General features: G+C 39.3%; 1 protein-coding gene across 1 annotated transcript in view; it reads right to left on the reverse strand.

Moving 5' to 3' along the window:
- Positions 1-12,997: 12,997 nt before the first annotated feature.
- Positions 12,998-24,381, reverse strand: part of LOC126484773 (histone acetyltransferase type B catalytic subunit) — a 76,558-nt gene continuing 65,174 nt past the window's right edge. Inside the window, exons 8-10 of the mRNA XM_050108373.1 lie at positions 13,850-13,995; positions 13,647-13,763; positions 12,998-13,571 (exon numbers count right to left, since the gene is read on the reverse strand). Of these exons, the coding sequence (XP_049964330.1) occupies positions 13,395-13,571; positions 13,647-13,763; positions 13,850-13,995 (440 nt within the window). The 3' untranslated portion in view covers positions 12,998-13,394. The remainder of the gene's footprint in view (positions 13,572-13,646; positions 13,764-13,849; positions 13,996-24,381) is intronic.

Raw genomic sequence — 24,381 nt, forward strand, 5'->3', positions numbered from 1 at the left:
CACTTAATACTTTGTGGTAAAAGGACATTAATTCTGGAGAGTGACTAAATCATCATCAGCTGTCTAATGAATAAAATTTTCTTGTTATATCTGCAATGTAATACCATTATCTAAATTAAACTTAAAAGTATTTGTGGTCTGCTGCTTATTTACCATATCCTGAAAGACTAGTTCTAAGCACTAATGCCCAGTGGTTACATTCTAAAACTTTAGATGACAAGAAGTGATGTGGAGCTGGTTTGCAAACTTCCCACCTCTCACCTACAGGTTGACTTACTTGCTATGCACAGCCTATCTTCTCTGGATAGCTGGCCACCTCAGTCTCCAAAAACTACTACTCCTAACAATAATGCTGGTTAAGGGAATTTATCAGAATCTCTCTCTACTCTTGAAATAATTTGGTACTTGAATACTTTTAGTTTAGTCATGGAATATTTCAACTTCCACAAAAAACAAATTCACCAATTCCCTTACAAATATTTGAACTTACGAGAGTCAACCAAGTCATCAAACATTAGACTCTATTCTGATAGATTTACAACAGGGTTGATTTAATAACCACCATGAAATATGAACATGTCTTGCATCCAACATGTCCAACACATTAATTACTTAAAAGTCTAATCTCATTTCTTCATTTTTTTCTTAACAATCATCACAGTCACTAAACCAGCGAATAATAGCACAGGATCTTCTCTACACATACACTGAACTCTATGGATAGTATAGTGCGTACTTGTCGGCTGCTGCTCGTCCGTCGCGTCCACAAAAATATTGTGGGTTTGAGACGGAGGAAGGCTAAGTGGTTCTAGAATTTACGCGAAAATTCTCGAAGCACTACATATTCCCCCCTTGGAAACCACGGAAACTAGAAGGGACTTCTGCAATAGAAGTAGATGAATATGGAAAGAGGGAAAAATAGATAGGTCCTCAAACGGGAAGTAAGAAAGGAAAAAAGGTAGATGTGGTTGCTAAGATCGAAGAAGAGAAAGAAGACAGCCCCAAAGACAGGAAGCACTTCCCACCCCCCTTCCCCAGGATCCCTACCTCATTGGTCCTTGAGTGAGAAGCCGGAGGAAGTATGGTGTTAAATCATCTCCTACGGAACGGACATTCCCACTTTCACCCTAGGTCCCCGAGAAAATCTTAGCAACCCTATGGAAACGGCAAATGGTGAAGAATCAGGCACACTTGTTTGCAAGGGTCGTTTGAAAATTGTAATGTGTGTTTTGTGTTAGTCATGATTTATCTGTTAGTGTAAATCATGCTTTTACCTGCACTATCCACCCCCTTTCGACTTCGATACAAACCCTCCTATCTATGTCACATCTCATAAAGGGTATAAGATATTTTGTACTAAGTATAAAATTATACATTCCATTATCACAAGCATTTAATTAGTCACACAATATTATATTTTCCAGAAATATAATATTCTATTCAGTTTATTAAGAAAAATATGCTTCAATGACTAACTCTATTATCTTACATTCAGTGTTGAGAATGGTATTCTCATGAATTCAGAAATTATTTTGAAAGTTATGTGCCAGGTATGGTTCTCCCTACTTACTTGGGGCAGCTTTCAAGAAAACCAATTTTGGAATCATTGTGATTGTGACTCATATTAATAGAATATACTATTTTAATGACGTTGATTTCACCTCGACTTCTGCCCACAGATTTGCACAGAAAACTGGTGAAGAGATTACTTACAAGGACTAATTCAGGCAAAAATACAACCTAACTATACGTGGAGACCGCATTGGCTGCTGTCGACATTACAATCGAAACCGCGTGAGAGAATGGCTGGCTAGGCAGATTTAATCTATCTTATTTCAGGGATAATATGCATACCAATTCCCACCTCATGTCACTGCCTAGTTAAGTCAGGATAAATTTGGGCGAGCCGGGACGAGTCATGAGGACAGGTAGGGGCACCCCTGGAATAACCGAGGAAGACGCAATCAACATTCCTAGCGGGCACAAGCCTCTAACAACTGAGGACAACGTAGTCACATACCAGGAGCAATTTTGGGTGAAATAATCATAATTTCTTGCTGGTATGTTTCTCTAATGACCTCTAAGTGGGGGATGATAGAATAGTGTAAGAAGTTTGGGGAATGTGGTGCAGGAAAATTTTATTACAGAAGGAACACCGAAAACAACTGGGGATCCGACGGTCGTCACTTCACCCGTTAACACAGAACATTAACTTCCCTGGTGGATAGATGACTTCGCCCAGATCCAATGGATCTGATATTAGCTTCACTAGAGCAAGTGCAGACCAGTACTTCTTGTTAAACTTTGTTTGAAAGTCTCCCCACTGCAAAACAATCCCCACTTCAGTAGGTAACACAACATAGGGTGATAAACTTTTTTCTACTTTGTTTTGGATAAGCTTGAATTTTTTCCACACGTCATCTATAGCTTTGCTAGTATCATTAAGTTTAGAAGAAGCAATAGTCGAAACGTTTTCGGAGATTATACTCTCGGTGACTTTTCGATCTATAATTCCTCCAAATTATTCCTCCAGACCACTTATTTTCACCGTGTCAGAGTTAGCTATTCTCTCTTGCAAACTTCTTTCTAGATTTTCTATTCGTGTATTAACGCCTGTAATTTGCAATTGGATTATTGGTATTAATCCGTCATTCTTATCAATGCTCCCTTTTAAAGTATGCAGTCTCTGTTTTACAGCATCAAACTTAACATTACACACATTTTCAAATGATCCTAACCTTCCACAAAGTTCAGATCTTACATTATTACATTTATCTTAAATATCAGATTCTAACTTTTTGTCAAATCCTGAAATTTCTCATTCTGTCTCTGATTAAATTCGGTGAAGACTTGATTTACGTGACTCCTTAAAGAACTAGTTAGTCACCTTTCAAACCTATTTTAAAATTTTCTACTTTAGTAGTTAAAGCATCAAAATCAGTTTTCAAATTTCCCATGCCTTCACATAAAAGGCTAATTTCCTCACTTTGTTCATCTACTTTAGCACTTAACAATCCTAAAGTTCATTCTGAACAGCCGATCATTGAATCTAATTTAAGACATTGAGCATTTAAAGCTGAATTTAGTTCCTTCCTTTAAGAAGCATTTTGGGCAGTTGAATCTGTCCTCTAGTCATCTATTTTATCATTTAAAGTTTTGATCAAATTCACTAATTCAAACCAGTCTGCCACCACCTTACTTTCATTGGCATGGCTGGTTCTGAAGTTTCTTCGACTAACTGTATGTTTTCCTTAGTTTTACCAATTTTAGATCTTGTGTGCATTTAAAAAAATAGTTATTAGTATAATAAATACACAAATACAGTCTATTGAATAGTTTCTTCAACTTTATACTCAAACAATTATTGTTTTACACTCACCCGGCATAGAGTTTTAGGATGCCTCGGTGAGCGGGTGTGGGTGTGGTATCAGCATTAGTGAACAGCAACTTGTGCCGGTGTTGTAGATTGCTGGTTTCCGCATCGGCATCGGTGCAGTGTAGAATCAGCACCAGTGAACAGCAACTGGTGCGGGTGGCGTCAATTGCTGATTTCCGCATTGGCATTGCCACGATGTGATAGACAGCTGTATACTCCCTACACTGGATCTTCTTAGTTTAATTATTCTCGTCGCATCTCTTCTTAGTCTAAATACGTCGAGGGCTTCTTTCCGTTCTTTTAGTGTTATTACTTCCTCACATCTTTCCCTTTGCTGCATTCACAAATTTTCTTTTTCCATTTGATTTCTGGGCTAAATCAAGTTTCTCATAACAGTTTTCTCATCTTGTTATACTTGGTTGCTATGGCAACATGCAATATCCACTCTTCTCATTTTCGTCTCTAATTCCCGTTTTTTCGGGTCCTTTTTCACCAGTCGCCATGTTCTAATGCTTTGATGATAGAACATGTGGAGTAAATACACAAACTTTATGTTTTCAGCAATTAATGATGTATTGGACTACCGTATTTACTCGAATCTAAGCCGCACTTTTTTTCCGGTTTTTGTAATAAAAAAAAAAACCGCTTGCGGCTTAGAATCGAGTGCAAAGCAAGCGGAAGTTCTGAAAAATGTTGGTAGGTCCCACCACAACTAACTTCTGCCGTCAAATATATGTAGCGCTACACAGGCATGCTTTGTAGGCACAAAGTAAATACTGGCGCCAAAACCTCTGCGCCAGTAAATAAAGTTAAAAGAAAAGGTAGAGGACGAGCTTTTTTTTTTTCTCCGCCCCGAGTTTCGACCACTGCATTTTCATACATTATCCAACGAAGTAAATACAAATTCCGTATTGTTCATCTTAGAATGTAGCAGAATTTCAATGTACTACGAAAATCCGACTGGCAAGATTGTTTGGGATGTTTGTCAATATGGCCAACTCTACGTTCTGAATTTTTTCCTACCAGTGAGAAGAGATGGTTGCTAATAGGAACCTGATGAAATGTGAATCACATGCAGTATTCTCTTCACCATAAGAATAATACGAATATAAACATTTTGCCATGTATTCTTGCGTGTTTGCTGCTATCTCATTTAAATCCTGTCTGCCTAATAAACTACGAAACTAGAGTGAGACAACAGCAAACGCGGAAGAATATACGTATCGTGTCATGTTTATATTCGTATTATTCTTATGCGTAATAGTGATGCAGTCAGAAATGAAGCAAAGCAACTGACTAGATTTTTAAATCTAAGATGACTAATTTCTATGCAGAATTTGATGTACTAAAGAAGCGGCCGCAAAGATTTTCAAACGGTGAAAAATTTTCGCCTAACTCTCGTTCAGAACATGTTCTATCATACGCAGTCTGTTATTTGGTTCTTGTTGATCATTATCAAAGAAAGCAGCAGTGTAAGTAACAACAAATAGCAGTCTCTTGCCATTGTTTCGCTAATGAGACGATTCCTCTCTCTTTTTTAAAAAAAATTGTAAGCGGCGGTAGCACGCACAAAAGCAAGCCATCCCGCGAGCGGCGACAGGCCGTAAACACGCAATATCAGAATGCGACAAACAATGCATGACACAGTATAGTAATGCATTTTCAGCTTAGAGTGGCGTAAACACATATAACAAAGAAGACAGCACTTATCAGATCAAAGGAAAATACGCAATCGATTCAAACCAGACGAAGCACGTGATAAAGGAAGGGTACCCGTATAAATACGGACGGAGCGCCTGACGCATAGCGATGGCTACCTGGTAAAGCTTAATTGCTAACCTTACGACTCAAACCAAACTACTGTAGCTGTATCGTCATTCATTCTACCTAAATTGTGTCTCATATTACAATGGACCAACTTTGTTTCGATTTGGAGGTGCGGCCTAAAACTTTTCTCTCCCCTTGAATTTCGAGTCTCAAATTTCAGGTGCGGCTTAGATTCGGGATTTTTTTTTCTTTTATTTCGAGTCTCATTTTTCAGGTGCGGCTTAGATTCGAGTAAATACGGTATGCAGAATAGCACTCTCCCATTCCACATGTAAATAGCTCCGTCTTCTTGTATTTCACTCGCTTTTCAAGCTTTAGAAACACATTTACTTACCTTTGTAAACTCGGTTTAAGAATCACTCTTAATTTATGAACAGGTCTTGCTTCTAGCAAGTCCAACACATGAATTACTTAAAAATTTAATCTCATTTCTTCATTTGTTCTTAACAATCATCACAGTCACTAAACCTGCAAAGAATAGCACAGGCTCTTCTCTACACATACACTGAAACACTATGGATCATACAGCAGGTACTTGCAGCTACCACGTCCACATTTTGCTTGTGACTGTTTTTAGACCAGCACACACAAACACGCAACGCACAGTAGGTTGTATTCGTGTCTCTCACACTTCTATTTAAAATATCATGGGTTCGAGACAGAGGAAGGCCAAGCGGTTCTAGAACTTACGTGGAAATTCTCCCAGCACCACAGCAAGCCCAACTTTTAATTATATTTGACTTTGAGATATTTTAATTCCAATGAAACAACTGTTGTCTATACAGCTTCCTGTGACTTGCTTGTGGGTTTTTTATTTCAGAATTTGTAACCTACTAACACTAAATTACTAGTGGGTGTAATAGCTAATATCCTCTACAAAGTCTATATTTTGCTATATTTATTTTCAATCTGTACATTACATAATTCATGTTTTTATAATTTTACATCTGCATGGTTCCTCCACGCCTTTGAAGTTCATCTAATACATAATCAACATGGTCTTTGCACGATTTCCTAGTAGTTACACACTTTGATAGCAAAATATTGTTTGTATGGTTGCTAACACCATCTGTCAACAGAAAGTGTTTTCCTTATCATTACATTCTTGATGTACAGTCAGTTTGGCACCTGGCTACACATATGTAAGAGCTGTATTTTAAGTAACTTATGTGCCCACTTTTGTATGGCTTGTTATATAAAATCTGCTTCCAAGGGCATTTATTTTCCTGAGATATCATTTTCATATGGAATTTCTTTGTTTTTACCACAGCTATCCCTGATGCACATCAAATTGATCTGTGACAAAGACCTTTAACAACTCACTGTGTGTCAATTTTGAACAGTTGGCTGCCTCATAGATGGAAGCATTTCTCTATCAACTGAAGACAAACAGAAATGACACTTATTCAAAGACAATTACACTGATGGCACAGCAATTTATGACGGTCACCTGGACACTGGACAAGGTGGGACTTTTATATAACAGGGTGAGATAGAACCTCAGTCAGCACTGTATGCCCACGAGGTTCGTATGGAATTCTTGTGGTGACCTCTTCCGTTCTTCCACCGTTGCAGTTGGCTACAGCTAGATAGTCATCGGCACATGTGGAGGACACGCTGCAATTTATCTCCTCAATGGATCTCGCACATGCTGGATGGTATTTGAGTCAGAGGAACAGGCAGTCCTGCCCATTCGCAATACACCTCTTGTTCCAAGAGCTCTTCCACCTGCATGTCGTCTGTGAAAATGAAGTAGGGGCCAACTGTATCTCAGAAAAGATGCAGATGGGAAAGGAGTAGTGTCACATTAACTCTGACTAGTGAGTATACAGTGAGATTCGGAGGTCAGTACATCCATGCAACATTATGCCTCCCCACACCGTAACACTTGGACCACCAAAAATGATCATGTTTGACAATGATCCTGGGTGCACTGTGTGTACCATCTCTCGCCATGTGCAGGTATGTCCAGAATCACTACTCAGGACTGAATTTGTTATCAGAGAAGAGCATGTGATCTCATTCCTCATTGCTCCAGTTCCTATGATCTTTGCACCATCGCAAACAGTGCTGCCAACGTGCGAGTGTTACGGGAACACAGTGTATTGGTTGTTGGGCGAAGAGACCACCCCCACACAGTCTCCATGCCACCGTGCAGTGAGAGATTGTAAGCATTGCAGTCCTATTAAATGTGGTTGCAACTGTGCCTGCTGCTTGATGTTTGCTGCACAATGTACCGATCATCTTATGCTGTAATTGACTGGTCAGCCACCAATTCTCCTTCATACTGCTGTGCCTGTCATTTGAAATGCTCCCCATACATGTGAAATGATACTGTGAGCAACACTGAACTCCTGGACTACACCCACATTTTGTTCTTCCAGTTTCCTGATAGTTCCTGCACTTGTGCTGTTTAATGTGTGTTTCAGGAGACTGAACATGTAAGTTCATTGGTCTCCTATTCATCACCAAGGACAGACTCAGTGTACCTCATTTGTCTGTGTCTAGAGTAAGCTCTATGGGCAAGTATGAGAAAGTTTTCAAACTGTTTGGACTGCATGTATCTGCAGCAGGACTTGGGTACCAGCCTGGTATTCACCGAGTGGGATGCAGGAAACTGCCTGAAAACACACAGGCTGGCCGGCACACAGGACCTTACTGTTAATCTGCAGGTGGATTCGAACTGGGGCCAGCACAGTAGGTTCTTTAACAAGCACAGCTATCTGGGTGGGTTTCTTTCCCATCTGAAGTGATCCAAATGTCTCCAGGCCACGTCGCAATGAACACCACCAAAAAGCTCTGCAGCCAATCGAGGACTGACCCACATGCATTTACTCATTCTTTTAACTGCCTCATGCTGCAGAGCCATCCCCATCTAACACTATTGTCACACTGACCTTGTGCCACTCGACATCCAACTTTCTGTATACTGGAAGATCTCTGGCAACACACTCCTGCACTTTCATTCATTTCCACTGAGTAGTTAATATGTTGTTATTTATTGGTCTCATCCTTAAGTTTTTCAGAGTAGTGTACAGAAGAAGCCGAGTAGCACAGTCACTGTGGTGTAGTGGTTATGATACTAGACTGTTGCATGGAGGGTTGCGAGTTCAACACCCACCTGAACCTTAAAATTTTAATTTCTATATTCGGTTCGAGTACATTCGAAAAGTATCCACAAATACCAGGAATCATTGTACTGGAATGTTCTGTAACTGTATATATACCGTATGTGTTCTGGACAGAGGCAGTTCGCTCCGCACTCTTGTATATGCAAGTGCTGAATGAACCTTCATTAAGTGAAGATAGTGTTCGTCATTCATCTAATTACACCTTCTTCTACATGACAATATAAAAGGCAGAACTAGGCATCAGGAAAGAAACATATTGACAATGTTATGTGACAGCATACAGCCTCAAGCAATTTAAAATGCAATAAATTCAAAAAAAAAACATCACATATAGTACAATAAATTGAATGATTATAAAAATGTTTATTCACAACATTGAAGTAAGGAGAGGAAAGATTGGAACGAAAAAAAATGAGAACATGGAAAATTGACTATGAACAGCCAGTAATTGTGGGATAGACTCAGTGTTGTAGCGTAAAGAAATTCGTTTAACATTTTTAACCATGTACCCCAGACAGTACCCAAATGGGGAAGCAGTACAGTGTCGTGCACAAGCGAGTGTGCATGTGTCACACACAATACCAGATCTACGAAGTCTATGAATTACTCGAGCATAAGGAATAGCAGCTGCAAATGTTTGAATTGTTTTGTTGAATACACTTACCTTCCAAATCCACTGGAGACTTACTTCATTCTTACCACTGAATGCAGGCTTTCATGGCTGTTATCTGAGATGATGTTCATATACAAACAGTAGTATACCCAGGTAGGAATATCAACAATGTAGGAAAAGATAGATTGCTACTTACCATAAGTAAGACACTTCAAGTTGCACTCAGGCACAATTAAAGGACACTCACATGTAGCTTTTGGTCACAGCCTTTGTCAGCACACACACACACACACACACACACACACACACACACACACACAAGCTCCAGCATCTCGGACTGGAATTCAGCATCACATGGGATGCAAGCCACAATCTGGATGGGGTGGGGAAGGGGAGAAGGAACAGTAGTGTGCAGGTGGGGAGAGAGGCAAACATTGTCTGGTGGAGTGTGCAGGGACTATTCTCCAACAGGCACAGTGTCAGGTGGTTGTGGGGCAGATAGGTAGCGGAAAAAAGGATCAAAAAATTAGAGAAGCAGGGAAAGACAGGTGGCTGCATTGGCAGAGGGCTGCAAATAAACAGGGTGGGAGATGAGAATGGGGAGGAGATGATAGGACATAAGAGGTGGAAACTGTTGGGTGGAGAGGGTGGGGACAGTATGCTACCATAGGTTGAGGCCAGGGTAATTGCAGAAGCAAACAACTCCCATCTGCGCAGTTCAGAAAAGCTGGTGGTGGAGGAAAGGATCCAGATGGCTCAGGTAGTGAAGCAGCCATTGAAATCCAGTGTGTTATGTTCAGTTGCATGTTGTGCCCCAGGTTGGTCTACTTCCCTCTTGGCCAGTTTGGTGGTGGCCATTCATCCTGGTGGACAGCTGGTTGGTACTCATACAAATATAAAATGCTGTGCAGTGATTGCAGCAGAGCTGGTACATGACATGGCTGCTTTCACAGGTTTATCCTAATCCATCAGGGGCTGAGCCACCTGTGAAAGCACCCATGTCATTTACCAGCTCTGCTACAATCGCTGCACAGCTTTTTATATTAGTACGACTACCAACCAGCTGTCCACCAGGATGAACGGCCACCACACAACTGTGGCCAAGAGCAAAGTGCACCGCCCTGTGACACAACATGCAGCTGAACATGATTCCAATGGCTGCTTCACTACCCGAGCCATCTGGCTCTTTCCCTCCACCACCAGTTTTTCCTAACTGCTTAGAGTTATCCTTCTCTGCTCCCACTCCTGACCTCATCCTACGGTAACATACTGTCCCCTACCCTCCACTCAACAGTTTCCACCCCCTATGTCCTATCATCTCCTCCCATTCTCAACTCCCACCCTGTTTATTTGCAGCCCTCTGCCAATTCATTGACCCGTCTTTCCCCACTTCTCTTTTATGTTCCTTTTTCCCCACCTCCCTGCCCCAAAACCTCCTGACACTGCACCTACTGGAGTCTAGTCCCTGCACACACCACCAGACAGCGTTTGTCTCTCCCCACCCATACACCTTCCCCACCTCCTCCAAACTGCTGCTTGCATCCCACGTGATGTTGCATTCCGGCGCAAGATTCTGGAGTTGGTGGTCGTGTGTGTGTGTGTGTGTGTGTGTGTGTGTGTGTGTGTGTGTGTGTATACTGATAAAGGCTAAGGCCAAAAAACTACATGTGAGTTTCTTTTAATCATGCCTGTCTGCAAATTGATGTGTCTTCTTCATGGTAAGTAGCAATCTATCTTTTCCTACATTGTTGACAATATTCATATTCGTTTTGCAAGCATTAGGCCATGATCCAAGAGAAAATTCTCTGCCTAACATTTTGTCTTTCAAAGTTGGAGACTATCAGAGGCTTTAATCCCTCAGAAAGCAGCTACAGTCTGAAGCAAGATCAACAAGCTGCACAGTTTATAAGTATCCACACAACCATCTGATCACGATGTCATCAGACCAATGCCTACGACTGCCTATGATATGAAGATTGTTGTGGGAAGAGTTGTTGCTGTTTCCTGATTTATATAGGTCTAAGGCCCACAACTTATTTAATTTCAGTCCTATTTTCCTGTTAAAGTTGTCTCTGTACCTTTGAATTTTATGGCCTTCTGTACATCTTAGAATACTAATGATTAAATCTCACAAAAAACAGTGACCAAAGTGATTTTTGGTGTTTCCCTGGTTGTTCTTGTCTCCCTTCATGCAGGTGTTAATGCTTTTTTTGGTTGTTGTTCTTATGTACACTTGACCGCAAGTGCAAGAAATCTCATGTACTCCTGCTGTGGCAAGCAGCAGGTGTAAGATTCTTTGCATATTGGTACAGTGTTAAAACCAATAAGAAAGTTTTGCCAATATTTGAGCATTGTAAAGGACCTACACCTTCCACTTGTCACAGGAAGAGTATATAAAATCCCTTGCACTTTTGGTCCAGTCTACATAAGAAAAACAAAAATAAGAATTAAAATCTGCGTAAAGGAACACAAGAACAACTATCACCTGGGCAGGACAGATGTATCAGCATTAGCAGATTGCGCGATAGGACCTACGGACCATAAAATTCTTTCCTGACACTGGCAGTTTAGCAATATCTAATCATTACAACACTAGAATGTATAAAGAAGCCTTTAGAAATTAAAAAGCACAAGAACAGCTTTAACAGAAAAGTGATTGGAATAAGACAAGCTGTTCACCTTAGTGCTAAATAAAACAAACAGCGTCCACTACAAGCACCATAACAGACAATGGTGCAACTCTGCAGTCTGAATCAGAGGTCTGATGATGTCAAGAGCAGAACATTGCGTGGATACACATGAACAGTTCGGCTTGTTGAGCTCCATTGAAACTAACTGCTTTCACAGTTCTTAAAAGCCTCTGATGATGTCTCCAACACTAGAAGACAAAACATTATGCTGAGAAATACACTTCCAAGACTGGCCTAATGTCCATAAAACAAATATCAACAATTCATTAATTCAATCATGCCTGGTTCTTTAAAGGATTGAACTCCCATGTATAAAACAGCTTTAAACATATGATTACTTTACAAATTACAAAGTGTTAAATATTTTAAATTAAGCATGTAAGCAAGAAATAGTTTAGAAATAGATGGAAATTATGTTTAAAGTTGCTAAGTACTCTCATTATCAAACACTGGATGAATATAGTTTGGATAGTTTGCATTCCATTTCAAGGTAAAGCAAATTTTTCACATATCTCAATGTTTATGACAGATCTTTTGAACTGTGTTGTAAAATGATTTAATTCCATAGGTATATTCAGTGGTATATGTGGATATTGTCTGAAAACTGTGTTGTGAATGTAGTTGCTAGTAAAGAAGTAATAAATAAAAGCATTATGTCTGATGATGAGGTTTTACTGCATGAATAGTGAAAATGTAATAGGCGAAAAGCTTTTCCCTTTCATCACTTTGTTGAGGGTATCACAAAAAGTTCCATAAAGGTTTTAAACTGTGTGTAAAGTTTGTTCGAAGTCATTAAGTGCCCTCATTCTCAAATACTGGAGAAATGATGTCCAGGAATTTGCACATCATTAGTTACACTGCCATAATACTAAGAACTTCTGTTGTACTTGTCTTATTGTGCTAAAGTTTTAACATACGATTATACCTCTTAATAGACAGGTTATGACAGCATTTTAAATTCAGTCAATAACATGAAATATTGAAAATCAAATTTTCGTTGTCACTGCAAGCTATTCAATAAGCAACCTGCAACTGGAACCAAATTCCATGTCTGGGCTAAGCAGTCTATATTACTTTAGTGTATATTATGGAATGTATTTAAATAAATGTGTTTATCAGAAATGTTTCGCTTATTTTCCTGGTGGATTTTCAATGTACACTGCTTTCTGTACACAGCAATGAATTGCAGTTTTCAATTCCCAAATGTGCAGTATCATTTAGTCTGCTTCCTACCCTTTCTTCACATTTTGTAAACTGTGTTTCCCATCTACCTCTGCAGGAAATGACTGAAGCCAATTAATTATTTTTGTAGGTTTCATCAAAATGTAAATGCAATTTTGTGCAGTATTTAAGTAGATTATATTAATAAAAGTACTTCTCAACGTAAGAATACAGTTCTGAAACTTAACACATAAAAAGTACTTTGGTGCCTCTGAACAAAGAAAACTTCATGTTGTGCAAATATAGCTTAATGGGTACTGACTAACAGTTACAAAAATATTTAAATTCTATCATATTAAAGCCTTAACTATGTTAAAACATTTAGTATAACAACATGTTTTCCACACTTTCAATGAATGATTAACTTATTCATACTCAGTCTTCTGAGAACTGCAGGAGGTCACTACAGGAAAACTGATTATGGACCAAGTTTTAGATTGAGTGCATGAGGTGTGTATGTCCAGTCTTAAGTCTTCTGTACACAAGTAATTGCGGTGAATCTGCAGATCTTTTCATATAGATTCATTTGAAGTAGTTTATAATAAGGAGAGTCGCTGCAAAATTTGTCGATACTGGTTTTCCAATTCTTGGTATTCTCTGTCTAAATTTTCCATTCTTTGTTCATCTGTAAGAGGTACGATAGATGAATGTTCATCATTATTCTCTGTATCATTGAAAAATTTCTGGATTTTCTTGTATTCATCCTGTCCTTTCTGAAATAAAAAAAAATGATAAACAATTGATCTTTAAACTTTAATAATAGATAGAGACATATATAATTTTTATACCTGGTATGGGATGTTAAGTCTTCTTTTGACTTCCAGTCTGTACTGCTTGTACTCATCAGGATTTTTAACATTGGTGAAAAGCAACTTTAAAATTTCATATACCCTTCTCATTTGTTTCTGTGGAAAAATATGACATTTTTGAAAATACTTCACATTGCACTTTAATGTGATGTAATTTCCCATCTCGTTCATAGTTCACATACCTTACTTAATTTCAGAGGACTTATTACACTGCAAAATTTTTGGTATCCTTCCTTTAATGCATCTGGTTGTGAATTTATTAACTTCACACAATTTCTAACATCAACAAAGTCTCTAAGGCGTTGAAATTCGTCCGATGGTCCTTCAACTAAAGGCAAGAACAATAAAACAATTTAAAAATGCCGGTTAGAGCCCAAGAACAAACCTACGATCCTGTATTTTACTTACATTCCATTAATTACAAGTGAAAAAATGATTTTACGACATCTGTCCTCAATAAAATTCAATATCATCCGCTCTGTAATCTCACAATACCTTTTAGAAATACAACACAAAATCTAAAAATGAAAATATTATATCAAAAAATTGGTTATTTCTTCATTAAAACATAACAACTAAATTTCAAAAACCCACAGTATAAATTTTGTTACAACATAACTTCACTATTTTCAAAATGTAAGAGCTACTGGTGCCCTCTTGCTGAAAGTTTATCTGGGAGGGAAGAGGATGCTTCATTGATATTTTGTGTAAATTATTGAGTGGGTTAATTTGGCCTATGCTTTATTTCCACTCAGAATGGCAGAACAAAGACTATTTTGTCGTAAATATTTTAACAATGAGTTGGCAGCTACGGTGAATAATCCATTAATGTCATCAGAGGTGGGTTAACCACACAGTCATAACATTCACTGTTGGTCATCAGTGTTCTTGTTTCTTTGTACAGGATTGACTAATTTCTTACCACGTGAAGTTATAAGAACATTGCAGGAATTTTAGAGAAATCAGATGCTGAATCTGAAATTGACTACTCTAATAACAGTGATTTTGTGGGAGGGATTAATGAGGACAAGGATCACATTGTCAATACATGACATTTTCACAAACACCCCAATCATCGAAACAGGCTCAACCACATTCTTTCGAATTTATGGTCACTGAAGATAAATCATCACGCCAAATTTCCACCATCACCAACACAGACATTTTGAAAAAGTGTCTGCTGTCAATTTCCTGAGAGAAAAAAGAAGACCCAGAGTTAACTCAAGAAATAACAGTATTTGTTGTTGTAGTTGTGGTCTTCAGTTCTGAGACTGGTTTGATGCAGCTCTCCATGCTACTCTATCCTGTGCAAGCTTTTTCAGCTCCCAGTACCTACTGCAGCCTACATCCTTCTGAATCTGCTTAGTGTATTCATCTCTTGGTCTCCCTCTACAATTTTTACCCTCCACGCTGCCCTCCAGTACTAAATTGGTGATCCCTTGATGCCTCAGAATATGTCCTACCAACCGATCCCTTCTTCTAGTCAAGTTGTGCCACAAATTCATCTCCTCCACAATTCTATTCAGTACCTCCTCATTAACTACATGATATACCTATCTAATCTTCAGCATTCTTCTGTAGCAACACATTTCGAAAGCTTCTATTCTCCTCTTGTCTAAACAATTTATCGTCCATTTTTCACTTCCATACATGGCTACACTCCATAGAAATACTTTCAGAAATGACTTCCTGGCACTTAAATCAATATTAACAAATTTCTCTTCTTCAGAAATGCTTTCCTTGCCATTGCCAGTCTACATTTTATATCCTCTCTACTTCGACCATCATCAGTTATATTGCTCCCCAAATAGCAAAACTCCTTTACTACTTTAAGTGTCTCATTTCCTAATCCAATTCCCTCAGCATCACTCGACCTCGTTTTGCTTTTGTTGATGTTCATCTTATACCCTCCTTTCAAGACACTGTCCATTCCATTCAACTGCTCTTCCAAGCCCTTTGCTGTCTCTCACAGAATTACAATGTCATCAGCGAACCTCAAAGTTTTTATTTCTTCTCCATGGATTTTAATAACAGTATCTTTTACGAAAAAAAGGGAATTGCATCTTGTAAAGGATAAAAGCCCCTAGCATCTACTTTATAAATTAGTGATACCATCTATAGTCTCAGATCTGCCAGTTCAAACATTTTGCTGATACTTGTCAATTGGTAATTTTCAGTGTCTTCCCTAAAAGTGCAGTGACGCAGCTGTTGTTAACAAGGAATACCCAAGTATACAAACAAAATGTGCTGGAACACATTCACAGCCCTCTGCCTTTCAAAACACACACACACACACACACACACACACACACACACACACACACACACAGAGAGAGAGAGAGAGAGAGAGAGAGAGAGAGAGAGAGAGAGAGAGAGAGAGTGTACATTTAGCATCCACGTTACATTGTCCACTATTGTTAATGCTGAATCTGATGTTTTTATTAGAAGTTACCGCTTGTTAATTAAATGCTTAAAGAATGCTTCAATATCATGTGTATGTTATGTACTAATAAGTGACGAATTAAGTCCAAATTGTTGGTAAATGTCATTTAAAAATAAAATACTTATCATTTACACATTTAAAAATGCTGTTGCCAAGTATCTTCATTTAGTACAGGGTGATGGACTGACACCTAAGTGGAACAGAGAATTTAATAAAAATCTGATGCTGTCTATACTGTCAAAGATAAAAGCAAAAAATATTCAAAAAGGGAAAATCATTGAGAAGTATTGATCCCCAAAGACTGTCATTCACATTCTCTGATGCTATAGCCCATTTCTAGATGTACTGAAAAACATAATCCAAACATCAAAGAAAACAAAATGATGACAGCATATTCTGAGTTTAGTAAAACATTAAATTATTTGTGTACCTAGTAATGTATCACTAACAATTCCAAATTTGTTGTAATACTGTAAACTGAAACCTCTGTCTGAGAAAGGAAATAAATACAACTTACATCCAATTTACCTTTTGACAAAATTCTCAAAAATTTGAGAAGGATATATATACAAGCGGCCTCAATCTTCTGAATACAAACAGTAAAGAGGTTTTCAAAAAGATTTATCTATTATATATTGTAACAATACAATCATCTACATGAGTGAAGAAAGTAACCAGGATGTAGGGTAAAATTTAACTTACACATACATTCTACTTTTTCATATACTACTTTGAGAGACTTTTTACAACAGTGTTTAAGATCATAGTTTCAATTTGCCTTCCACAAATGTTTGATGTAGCCTCCACTGGACACACAACTAACATCCAGATAATTGCATCCTGTACTTTCTTTAACATGTATGGATTTACTGTTATTGCCATGTATGGAGTTACAGTTATTGCCATACAGTCCCACTTCACCCATAGTTGTTGAAAGGAGAGGCACAGAAACTTTCATAAACTTACTTCAGTTGCTTCTCCCTCCCCAAAAAATATCACACGTTGCAAGATCAGGCAACTTTTACAGACTAATGGTGCAATGCGACGTCTGTACAACCCGATCCATCAGTGAGGCTGCTCACCGTAAGAAATGATCTTAATGTAGGTGCCAGTGACGTGGTGTTACATTCTACTTAAAAATGGAATTTTGGCATGTTTTTGCAATTGTGGAAAAGGCAGATTCTCAACGTACCCAGGTATGTGATTCCTGTACCCATTTCTTTTTAAGCAAAAAGAACAGGCTGTCAAATTTCTCTCAGAAACATGTACACAACCCATGAGGCTTTGCAGGTTTCTCATGCTCCACTAAATCTGAAAACTGTTCTTATCCAGCTACATGCCCACAATTAGACATCTCTACATGATAATGTTCACCACCATTTTGAACACGCTTGTAATAATGAATCCTTGTGACTTGAAATGCAAATGTTGCCATAAAACATGCCAGACATGAGGACTGTCTAAAGCTACTCTCAGAATTGGACCTGAAAGCAAATGTGGATGTGGGGATAAAAAAATTATGTGATGTCGCAATGTGAAATTTCATGTTGTGGAGCATTTTTAAGTGTGAAAGATAGAAATGAGATCCTTGAGATTTTTGTATTGTGGAGAGGCACGAGGTCAATGAAGCTGAATTCAAGAGACACCATGCTGGATTACATCGTTTGCAGTTAAAGCCCATATTTTTTGTTTTTATTTTTTAACTTTGTTACATGATATATGCTGTTTCAAAGCACCACATTGAATATCCATCTTTTTTGTGTGATTTTTTACAATAAAATGATTTGCAAGAACAGAGTGGTTGTTAAACACTATCTGATCATTATTTTCATATAACAACTTATATGCTGTGAAAATGGTATCTGAACTTCGTGATTTTCATATAACAACTGACATGCTATGAAAAAAATGTCTTTTCAAGGCACTGGCAAATTTTATGATTCATAAAAATTCACTGTTTCAGGTACGATATGTTACAATTACATGTCACTGGTTGAACCCTCAGAGCATCATAAAGCATGCAAAATCAGAAACAGTTGATTAAGGTTTATTTGACATACACACAAATTAAGATGTGAAAGGTGGATGGTTTGCATCCTGCTTCCTTCAAATATTTTTTTGTCACCGTCATATTTTCTAGAAAATTCTCTACTTTATTATTAACATATGTGTAAATAATCAATGTTATGTACAAGCAAGAGCACTTCCATTTAAAGCAATCATTTTGTGAATATGGGCCAATGAATTTCAAGACAACTGTCTAAGTCAATAGTTGGTTTCTAGCAATTTTGTACAGTGTATTCTGCAGACTAGACACAGCTAGCACATAGACAAAGGAGCTGAGAAGCATTTCTCATATGAGGACGGCTTAACTCTCAGATGGGCAACAAGTAATACTTCTGTGAACTACGTTTAAATTGTTAAAGATGGTCAACGTATTCAATGCGCACACACACACCATCTACGGATTCCCCCCTTACATTAGCAACCAACTGTCAATGCCATCATCAAAGGCTTTGAGCTGTAGGAGAGGTAGTGTGTACTCATGACAAGAATCAAGCCTCTGAATTATAAATGAGTTCCACGTGTTGAAACAGAGAATGCAGAACACCTGTCATCCACTCAACACAAATTGAGCAATGAACAAGTGATTGAATGAACCAGCTGCATCAGGCATATGCATACTGACAACTTACAATGGGCACCAATGTGAACTTTTAGTTTTGATGTGAAAGTTAAACTTCACATCAACTTTTATCTTGACTTATATGTACAAGATACAGTTTTGTGTAATCAGACCAACCTTTTGAAACCTGCTGTATATTGGTAGTTAGGATTTCTAAAGAGTTCTAATACTGAGAAAGCTATTTCCACATACAGAATGGTTGTTTTTGTTTCTTTGCAGATAATGCAAACATTGTGGTAAGTGAATCCAGAAAGATCTGTCATAACAAACATTTATTAATGAATTGTTTAATTGTTTCTCACTGAACTTTGGAAAGACTACATGCAGTTCAGATTTCCAAACAGTGTATGTTTAAAATCTGATGACAACCAGAGAGAGAAGAACTTAACTATGTTAAATTCTTGGGATTACATTTTATGGTAAATTCGACTGGGAGAAGCCACCACAGAACTACTGAAGCATTTACACAAATCTTCATTTGAAATGTGTTACCAGACATGGGCAATATACAAAGAACCTGGCTTACTTTCATTCCCTAATGTTATAGGGGATCTCATTTTGAGGTGACTCATCAATCTAGAAGTGTGTAATACAAATTATTTGTGATATGAATTGTGGTGATGTTCATGGAACTGGGAATATACCAACTTCTATTTCCCAGTATACTCATTCCTTAATGAAATTTCACATAAATATCAGCTCTTTTTTTCGCACAAACGGTGCAGTGTAGGCAAAACAGTAATAAGAATAAGCTACATTAAATAATCTCATCACTTATTTTAGTCCAGAAAGATGTCAATTATTCAGCAACACACGTTTTCGATAACTTGCCACTGGCCAAAGAAAGTTTAAGTTTACTTTAAATTATATTTCATTTGTAAATAAAGGCTTTGTTAGTGTCCAACATGTAGTCATTGATGAATACATTTTAATCTTACCAAATTATGAGTTACATAAAAACCCAGCTTTGCACATTTCAGGTGGGTGACTGGACAGTGTGTTGCATAATTATTTTGTGAACTTTAGCATGTAGACTTTTACATGTACAGGATAAATTTGACATTACCTTTTACAAGAAAATGTGCAGCTTTGTACTTATTCCTATTCCTAGAATCTAATTCTACTTAGGATCTGTGGAAGCAACATTAGCACAGCTCTTTTGTAAATATGTATTGCACATTGTTTGTTAATGGCATGTTCTATATCCTTGAGGACCTCAACATCGATTATGGAACAGAAAACTTAAACAATGGAAAATCCAGGATGTTATGTAACAATATTAGAGAAGTAAAGTTGCTACGCACCATATAGCGGAGATGCTGGGTCGTGATAGGTGCAACAAAAAGGTTCCCACAATTATAGCTTTCGGTCATTAACGCCTTTGTCAGCAAAACAAACACACACACACACACACACACACACACACACACACACACACACACGCGCGTCTGCAGTCTCAGACAACTCAGACTCAGACTGCATACGTGTGTAAAAGGTTATGTTTGCACAAGTGTGTGAGTGAGCGCGTGTGTGTATGTGCGTCTATTGCTGACAAAGGCCTTAATGACCAAAATCTATAATTGTGTGAATCTTTTTGTTGTGCCTATCACGACTCAGCATGTCCGCTATATGGTGAGTAGCAACTTTTCTTCTCTAATATTGGAACAGAAAACATATTGCACATGCCAGCTGACATACTGATGAGGATATTATCTATGACTTAAATTCTTTTCAATGAGTTGGTGCTTTGTGTGAGAAAGCAGTACTGTCTGTTCACGGTAAATTGATGATGGGTGCAGTGCCTGTCTGGAATGACCTTGCCCTCATTGTGGTTACTGAAGGGAGAAAACTGGTGAGGACAAGGCAGCATCAGCTGCTTGCAGCATTGCTGGCACCACCACCCACATTTTGCGCTACACAAAATCAGTGGAAGCACTTGCAGAAATATTGCTCACTTAAGTGACACTTCCAATGGATCAGTAACCACCTAAGTTTATGTATTCATGCACAGGAGTTTACCTAAAATTTATATATTATTCATTTATCTAAAAGCAGATGAATGCACAACTTACGACACTGTGAACTGCAAGTCAAAAACTGATTTTTGAAGTCTGTTTGCACACTGCATTTACTAAACACAGCACAGCAGTAATGATTACAAAATGTAATTACAGGGCGTAGTTCTAAGTCTAGGGGACAAGGAAAAAAAATTCCCGGATTTATCTCGGATTTCCCGGTTAAAAATACACTATCCCGGGTGAAAACACACTTTTTCCATGTTTAGTGGAAGCATATTTTCCATGGAAAACTTATCAATCCTTTGAATGATTATGGGTTTATACATGGGCATTGAATTTCCTGGCACTTTAGAAAACTAAACTCAGGGAAAAAGACATGTTTTGGAAATATCTTTGATGTGCAGCGACATGTATGCTACGTATTTTCGTATTACGAAAGCATACGCATGTTACTTTCCGAATCATTGAAATCGAGACTGCGATGCGCTTTCGTAAGCCAGTCATAGCTCATGTCACATGATCTCACCAGCCGATGGTAGTGGATATTCAGAGCATAGAACACGTGATGTGGTCAGCCAACAGCAACGCACTGAAGTGGCATGAACACACAAACAGGGAAATTAAATTAATATACACTCCTGGAAATGGAAAAAAGAACACTGACACCGGTGTGTCAGACCCACCATACTTGCTCCGGACACTGCGAGAGGGCTGTACAAGCAATGATCACAAGCACGGCACTGCGGACACACCAGGAACCGCGGTGTTGGCCGTCGAATGGCGCTAGCTGCGCAGCATTTGTGCACCGCCGCCGTCAGTGTCAGCCAGTTTGCCGTGGCATATGGAGCTCCATCGCAGTCTTTAACACTGGTAGCATGCCGCGACAGCGTGGACGTGAACCGTATGTGCAGTTGACGGACTTTGAGCGAGGGCGTATAGTGGGCATGCGGGAGGCCGGGTGGACGTACTGCCGAATTGCTCAACACGGGGGCGTGAGGTCTCCACAGTACATCGATGTTGTCGCCAGTGGTCGGCGGAAGGTGCACGTGCCCGTCGACCTGGGACCGGACCGCAGCGACGCACGGATGCACGCCAAGACCGTAGGATCCTACGCAGTGCCGTAGGGGACCGCACCGCCACTTCCCAGCAAATTAGGGACACTGTTGCTCCTGGGGTATCGGCGAGGACCATTCGCAACCGTCTCCATGAAGCTGGGCTACGGTCCCGCACACCGTTAGGCCGTCTTCCGCTCACGCCCCAACATCGTGCAGCCCACCTCCAGTGGTGTCGCGACAGGCGTGAATGGAGGGACGAATGGAGACGTGTCGTCTTCAGCGATGAGAGTCGCTTCTGCCTTGGTGCCAATGATGGTCGTATGCGTGTTTGGCGCCGTGCAGGTGAGCGCCACAATCAGGACTGCATACGACCGAGGCACACAGGGCCAACACCCGGCATCATGGTGTCGGGAGCGATCTCCTACACTGGCCATACACCACAGGTGATCGTCGAGGGGACACTGAATAGTGCACGGTACATCCAAACCGTCATCGAACCCATCGTTTTACCATTCCTAGACCGGCAAGGGAACTTGCTGTTCCAACAGGACAATGCACGTCCGCATGTATCCCGTGCCACCCAACGTGCTCTAGAAGGTGTAAGTCAACTACCCTGGCCAGCAAGATCTCCGGATCTGTCCCCCACTGAGCATGTTTGGGACTGGATGAAGCGTCGTCTCACGCGGTCTGCACGTCCAGCACGAACACTGGTCCAACTGAGGCGCCAGGTGGAAATGGCATGGCAAGCCGTTCCACAGGACTACATCCAGCATCTCTACGATCGTCTCCATGGGAGAATAGCAGCCTGCATTGCTGCGAAAGGTGGATATACACTGTACTAGTGCCGACATTGTGCATGCTCTGTTGCCTGTGTCTATGTGCCTGTGGTTCTGTCAGTGTGATCATGTGATGTATCTGACCCCAGGAATGTGTCAATAAAGTTTCCCCTTCCTGGGACAATGAATTCACGGTGTTCTTATTTCAATTTCCAGGAGTGTACATGGTGTTGCTACAAGAAAGGCAAAGCGTTCACGTATAATATTGGTCTCTTCTTCTTCTTCTTTCGATTTCGGCCATCTTTGGACCACGTTCAACAATTCACTTGCCCGGCTTTTTGATCTTTTTTTCTCTCTTCCCAATATTTCCTCATCATTTTCGAGTGGTTCCTCCTCCGCTCTTCCGACCATTTCCTGTTATTATTCTTTAGTTTCGTTTCTTCTGGAAAACACTTAATTTCGTTCACTATTTGTCTAAACTTTTCCCTGTCCCTGATTGACTCACGGGTGACATTAAAATAGGCCAAATCCTTTTTCACCATCTGTATCCATTTATTGTTGGTTTTTTCGTTCCTGTTACTATGTTCAAACACTTTTCTTGTTAGTCTGTTTCCATCCATCCTCGACAGGTGACCATAAAACGTTAGTCTGCGTTTACGCATTGCCTCACTCACTTTCTCAATAGTTTTGTATATTTCCTTATTACTCTTTAGCTTGTACTCTTCTCCAATCTTTCTCGGTCCTAATATTTTTCTCAAAATTTTCCTTTCTTTCTTTTCCATGTTTTCTATTTCCCCCTTTTTGTTAAGAGTTAGGCACTCCGATGCATACAGGCATTCTGGTCTAATGACAGTTTTATAATGTCTTAATTTAGCTTGAATCGAAATGTTTTTTTGTTATATATGTCTTTGGTTTTTTGAAATTCAAACAGACGCTTGGTCTCTATGGTTAATAAGCTACAAGAGATGCTAAGCTTTCGCATATAATGCTGATCTTTTTTGCGCGTGTTACACTTTAAGGTATATCGCACAAATGTGCCAGTAAAAGTTTTACTAATGACGCAAATGTCTGATATTCAAGATTCGAAATTCTTCTAAATGGCTCGTTATCAAAGAGTTGATTTTTGAATGAGAGTCAAATGCCCCGTAATTTAAGAAATTCATGGTACATTCTCGCACATCGTTCAACTTACGTAAAAGGATATTTACTTTTAAAGTAACGCTTTTCAAACCGCCATTCACAGTATTTTCCTGGGACCTGTTAGAAATATGTTTGTTTCAGCAGTTGCCAGAGAGCGCATATAACAGGCGACACCGCACTTGCGCAGCTACCGAGACGTAGGAAGCCCGTATGTACGTATGTATAAAACATTGAAAGATCATACATATCATAAAAGAAAGCCGTCTGCTGTGGCCGAGCGGTTCTAGGCATTTCAGTCCAGAGCCGCGCTGCTGCTACGGTCGCAGGTTGGAATCCTGCCCTGGGTAACGGATGTGTGTGATGTCCGTAGGTTAATTAGGTTTAATTAGTTCGAAGTCTAGGGGACTGATGACCTCAGATGTTAAGTCCCATAGTGCTTAGAGCCATTTGAACCATCATAAAAGAAACAAGACATCAGAGGATACTCCAAGAGCATCGGAATTTCATGAATCATACTAAAATGTGCACATTTCAAATGCATACTTAAAGTGCATCCAGATCCCCAGTGAAGTAGACCTCGACCTGATATTAAGCTT

Source organism: Schistocerca serialis, chromosome 1 (genome assembly GCF_023864345.2).
Source record: "Schistocerca serialis cubense isolate TAMUIC-IGC-003099 chromosome 1, iqSchSeri2.2, whole genome shotgun sequence".
Lineage (NCBI taxonomy): Eukaryota > Metazoa > Arthropoda > Insecta > Orthoptera > Acrididae > Schistocerca > Schistocerca serialis.